The 5,191-nt window shown below is 43.3% G+C and overlaps 1 protein-coding gene across 2 annotated transcripts; it reads right to left on the reverse strand.

The window, feature by feature from the left end:
• Window positions 1–596: 596 nt before the first annotated feature.
• On the reverse strand, window positions 597–3,786 carry LOC104807795 (uncharacterized protein At1g04910). 2 transcript variants are annotated; one of them, XM_010533210.2, is made up of 10 exons: window positions 3,235–3,786; window positions 3,012–3,071; window positions 2,827–2,917; window positions 2,605–2,681; window positions 2,446–2,534; window positions 2,184–2,367; window positions 1,920–2,101; window positions 1,705–1,807; window positions 1,202–1,533; window positions 597–1,124 (listed from the first exon to the last, which is right to left on the reverse strand). In XM_010533210.2, the coding sequence occupies exons 1-10, from the start codon at window positions 3,442–3,444 to the stop codon at window positions 737–739; spliced, it is 1,716 nt and encodes a 571-aa protein (XP_010531512.1). In that variant the 5' UTR covers window positions 3,445–3,786; the 3' UTR covers window positions 597–736. The 2 variants fall into 2 exon arrangements, with proteins under 2 accessions (XP_010531512.1, XP_010531513.1); XM_010533211.2 differs by having other exon boundaries at window positions 597–1,121; window positions 3,235–3,785.
• Between the last annotated feature and the right edge of the window lie 1,405 nt (window positions 3,787–5,191).

Here is a 5,191-nt window from a genome sequence, read left to right on the forward strand (position 1 = left end):
AAATAAAATTTTAATACTAAAAAATATTTAAAAATAATTTTAATATCTAAAATTTAATTAAAAAAATTAAAATTTTAAACAAAATAAACTAAATATATAATAAAATTAAAATTTGTATATATAAAAATATATAAAAATATTAAAATTTTAAAAAAAAATATTTGTTTTGGCCCGAGCCAGCCCAGATCGTGACGGGCTAGCTCGCCACGAGTCCGATTCGTGACGGACTGGTTCGTGTGGCCCGTTTTTTTATGGGCTCAAAATACTTGAGTTTTGTTCGGAAAAATATGGGTTGGCTCACGAGCCATGCCGCGAGTCGGGTTCATTTTTCATCCGTAATATAGGGTTTATTTTAACTGATTAATATGTTTTATTATTATAGGTATTTAGTAGGACGAGGCAAGGTACATCGCCTCTTCCTCTTCTTATTTTAATAGCCCACAAAACACAAGCTCCATGCTCTTGAGTATCGGTTCCCTTCTTAAACCAAAAAAAAAAAGTATCGTTTCCGCTTTGATAATTCATTAAATTGATGCATTGGTTGGAGATATTATAATAATAATTTTTATACATTAATATCTATCAGAGTTCCCAAAGTCCAAATATATCTTTACCGAAGAGTATATATTTACAGATTCAGAAACTTATGTACATGACGGTAACCAGAGAGACTGTCCCAATGCTGAACGTAAATAATTCCTGAAAGAAAGAAAAAAACCCTGAGAAGCTTCTTAGATTAATCTGAGAACACCTCGTCAACTTCGGCCTGATCGGGTTTCAGCGACGAACTACTTGAGCCTGCATCTGTGGCAGGGACATTGGCCATCTCTGAGTACTCTGAATCAGACAGGTCTGGCTCGTCCTCTGTTAGATATCCTGTTTCTTTGTCCCTTGTATGTTCCATGTGTGCCGCTTCAGAGATTCGGCAGATGCAGGACGAAGGATTCTCGTGGAACTCGCCGTGTCCTGGTTTTATTTCCTCTGGTTCGCCCATGAACCCTTGCTGATAACTCCTGAGCTTGGACGCAAATTCGTCCCATGTCATGTTGTCTCGGTTCGTGAAGAGCTTATGGAGTTTCTTGGCGTTTGGACGGATCGTCACTTTGTGTCCAAAGTATCTCCTGCTAAGAGATGCGAATGCCCCAACTGAGCTCTTTTGCAATGACCCCTGGGGGGAGAGAGAGAGGGAGGGAGAGAATACCTTCGTCCTGCTAAAATCCTGGCCATGTTACCGTTGTTGTTGGTGACGAATGCATCGCTCTCATCACAGACCATGAAGTCAAGAGCAGCCATGCGCGAAGAGAACTGAGCGAACGGCGCCAGCTCCTCCTTGGAGGTCAAGGTCTCTTTGGTATGGAGATTTGGAAACAGAGCTCGCAGAGGAGCTATTGTCTTCTCTCCTCCGTACACTTCGCCTGACGCCACGTACAAGTGAACATCACTCCCAAAGCCTAATGCTCTAAGCATCAGTCCAATCTCCTCTGGCGTCAGTGGACATCGACCATGTCTCCGTACCTTGTCAGGATTTGCGGTCTGCAAATTATAGCAACCACACAATTGTGAGCCCAGAGATCTGGGTGCTTTTTGAAAGTATATTGGCAAGTGCAAGATGAATACAGAAGATGAACTCGAAAGGAACTTGTCGTGGTGAAAAGGCGTAAACGACTGCGAGTTATGAGTATGTGGAATATGCTAAAGACTCACATGTAAAGTTTTCCATCTTGTTCTGATGGCTCCGAGTTCAGCCCTCTCCCTGTCCCCGCCTCCGTAATAGCATCCCGAGAACGCAAGCATATCAGGTTCGAACCTAAAACATTTTCCAGAACTTTCTCAGTCGCAAGCTTACTCAAAGAAAAAGGGAAGCAGAAACACAGAATCTTGTTGAAACCCCGGAATCTTCCTCATAGTTTTGTTGATACCTGAGATGAAGAGCAACGAAATGCTGGGCTTGCTTTCTCATCCTTTCAACAAGAAGTCTGCCCATTTTGTCAATGGATGGTGTATATCTCAGGGCGTGGTAGTTAACTCTACATCTTAGCCTCTGCAAGCTGGCGTCCAGCTTATTTGAGAGCCTGTAATCGAACTTGCTGAGTTCAACCGCCTACGCCACCAGAAGGAAGACTCAAATCATCAGTATTTAGCTCATGCATTTCCTGTCATAATTCAACATTTGTTTCACTAACATGTTTCTTGGTGAGAAGGGGCAAAACACGATGAAGATAGCACGACGGCGTGCATTTCCTGGGAACGCGCACGGTGTGGTGCCGGGGGGTTTTTCCTTGTTCTTGAGGCAGTTTTTCGATTATCTTAACGTCCTTTGAGAGATAGGAAATGAACCAATCGACGTCAAAGATTTCCTCAAAGTTGCTGCAGAGAAAGGAGGAGTTGGAATGTAGCTAGGAGGAATGAGTATTTGAATCATATAAACAGCGAAACAGAACGGACCTCGAGTCCTTCCAATACGACTTCTGGTCCAGCTTGGGCACCACCAGAGTGGCGTTTAGGATATAAGCAGCAACCACAGCGTCTATTATCTGCAGAAGCAGCAGAAGAAGATGAGAAAAGGTTTATAAAAAAACACCTGCAGCAGCAGCAGTGGCTCACCCCTGTTCGTTGTTGGTTTAGCCCCCCGCTCGTCGCAATCAATAAGTACCGATCCCTGTGTGTTTTCTGATCCGCCACTGCCACAGAAACAACGTCACCGAAATCAAAACACCAGCCTTTTAAACCCGAGTGCCAAATTCCCTCTGTTCCCCCCCCCCCCAAGTTTTCAGCTTGAAAAGAGAAATCCATTCGTGAGTAAACACACATGGCTCTGTCGAGTACCTTGAAACCCATCATCGGCATTGCTGCAGCCATAGTAGAACCTGGAGAAGCTCGAGTTCCACAATTCTCTATCTGAACTCTCGCCATTTGCCTGATATACACATCGCCGTTGTCTCTAAGAGAAGCGAAAACTGGGAGAGAGGTCTTGTCAACGTAAACGATCAATTCAGACATGTTTCACATACCGGAATATGAAACTTCGAAGGCGGTTTTGGATTGCGTTCCAGGGCTACCTCATTGTTCCTCTATATATATTACATACAAGATCAGAATCCATAAAACTGAACAAGATTAGGACAACCTGTTGAAAGACAGAACTAAGTGCCAGAGCGGGATGGTTTCAGCTCTGCTATTGTTCTGTTTTATTTAAACAGAGTAAGAAGAAGAAGAAGAAGAAGAAATACGTACAACATAGTGGTGACGAGTAAATGGAGGAGGAGGAGAAAGAAGGGAGAAGGAGACGAGGAGGAGGAGGAGAAGACAGCCGGAGACGAGCTGAAATACACCGTGCCGGCGGCGGCGGAGCAGCAACAACTGGTGCCGGATTCCAGCAATTATAAGTTTTGTCTTGTCGGTCTCACCCTCGTGTTCCCTCTTTTTCCACTTGGAAGATGCCATTGAGACAGAGGGCCGAAACCAAAACCGAGATCCCTCCAAGACGCTATAGAGACGCAGAGGACATCGTCAACCTCTGCACGACATTGAAGACGGATAAAAACGTGGAAGAGGAGAAGAAGACGCTGTTAATTTGATGAGCAAGTCGGATGATAATAGAGTTATTGGTTTCGATATGTGCGAGTGATGAACAAATCGCGCCTAAATCTGAGACGGGTGGGGATGAAGCCTGGTGTGAAGAGTGACAAGACCGAATCTCTCGCTGCCAGCCGTCCGATTCAATCTTTTCTCCTCTCTCATGCATGTTTTTCCGTTGACGTGGCTTTTCTATACTATATTTAACGAAATTATATGATTAAATCTTGCTGTTTCATGGTAAAATTTCGATCTGATGATATGTCCTTATCTTAATCTTGATAGCTATCTAATAATTAACCAAAAAAAAAACTATATACTATGGGAATTTAAAGCCAAACGGATAAGCTTAAATTAGAACATGGAACTGAAAACAAAGATTTAGTGGTCCTGTCTCATCATCCGTGCAAGATGAACCTTGTTAGTTTCCCATATTAAGAAGATCATGATTTTCAGTGAAAATCAAATACTGATAGTGAGATTATTTTTTAGATCATTGCCCCAAAAAAGATTATTACCAGTCCATATATTTGGTGCAAGTGCAATTCCATTTTTCAAACCATATACCCAATTCTTGAGGCCTATTTTGTACGCATTGAGCCCTAACATGTGGATCATATAAACTTGAGCTGTCAAAGTAATGGGCTTCTACTAGTCATTTGTGGGGTTTGGGGTTGGGGGGGGGGGTTTGTGTTTGTCCTCACGTCCAATCCAATAGACTACCGTTTCTTCCTGAGAGAGAAGGAAGCGAAACTGCTGATGATGTTGACTCTTAGACTTGCCAAAGCTTTGGAGGGAATCTGAAGGGTGAGAAAGCTCCTGCTTCTCAATTTCTTGCTTCCCTGTCTCTTCTCAGACAGCATTATTCCGCTCATCTTGAATTGCAGTCCAACAGACAAAAGGTTAAGCACACATGCTCCTCGTCGACGTAGGAACCAGTTGAAAGCAGTCTTGTACGTGATGGAATGAAACCAAAACAAAACGTGCTCACAATTTGCACTAGAAGCAGTGACATGCATACGACACACCTGAAACTCAAATCTCTTCTCTTCTTTCTCGTCAGATGTCCTGATTAGATCTTTGCAAGACCACTGGCATGGGCAGATGCTTCTAACAGAATACATGATCCTGGGAGGCAGCGACAGCTTGCATCGCTTTTACAATAAGCTCGCATATATGATATTGGGCAAAATTCTTGTGCCGGGATCTGCGTTCTCAAATGTGTAAAATAATGGTTTATACACTTCTCAAATGTGTCAGCATCCTCTGCAGCAACGTCCCTTTCTTACTCCAGCATCTCCTCCTGATCAGCATCTTCCACTTCACAAATGCCCGAAATGGCTTATCATAGTGCTCTTAGCTTACTGGCATTGAGCTAAAGCTGAACCGGGGATGAGAGTAAGAGCATAAACTGCCGTACCGAACAATTATCCGCTACTGCATCTGTTGATGTTTTTACAAAACCATGAAAGTATCCTGCAGATGCGCTGTTCACGGAGGTCCACTAGAGATGCTGCAGAACATTCCACGCTCAAGGATTCAACTTTGGCATGTTTTTCGAGGAACCGTGCTTGTTCTCTGGTCCCACATGCCAAAGTCAGTTTCTTCAGCAGGC

The sequence above is a fragment of the Tarenaya hassleriana genome, unplaced genomic scaffold, assembly GCF_000463585.1.
Source record: "Tarenaya hassleriana unplaced genomic scaffold, ASM46358v1 Cleome13, whole genome shotgun sequence".
In the NCBI taxonomy this organism is placed as follows: domain Eukaryota; kingdom Viridiplantae; phylum Streptophyta; class Magnoliopsida; order Brassicales; family Cleomaceae; genus Tarenaya; species Tarenaya hassleriana.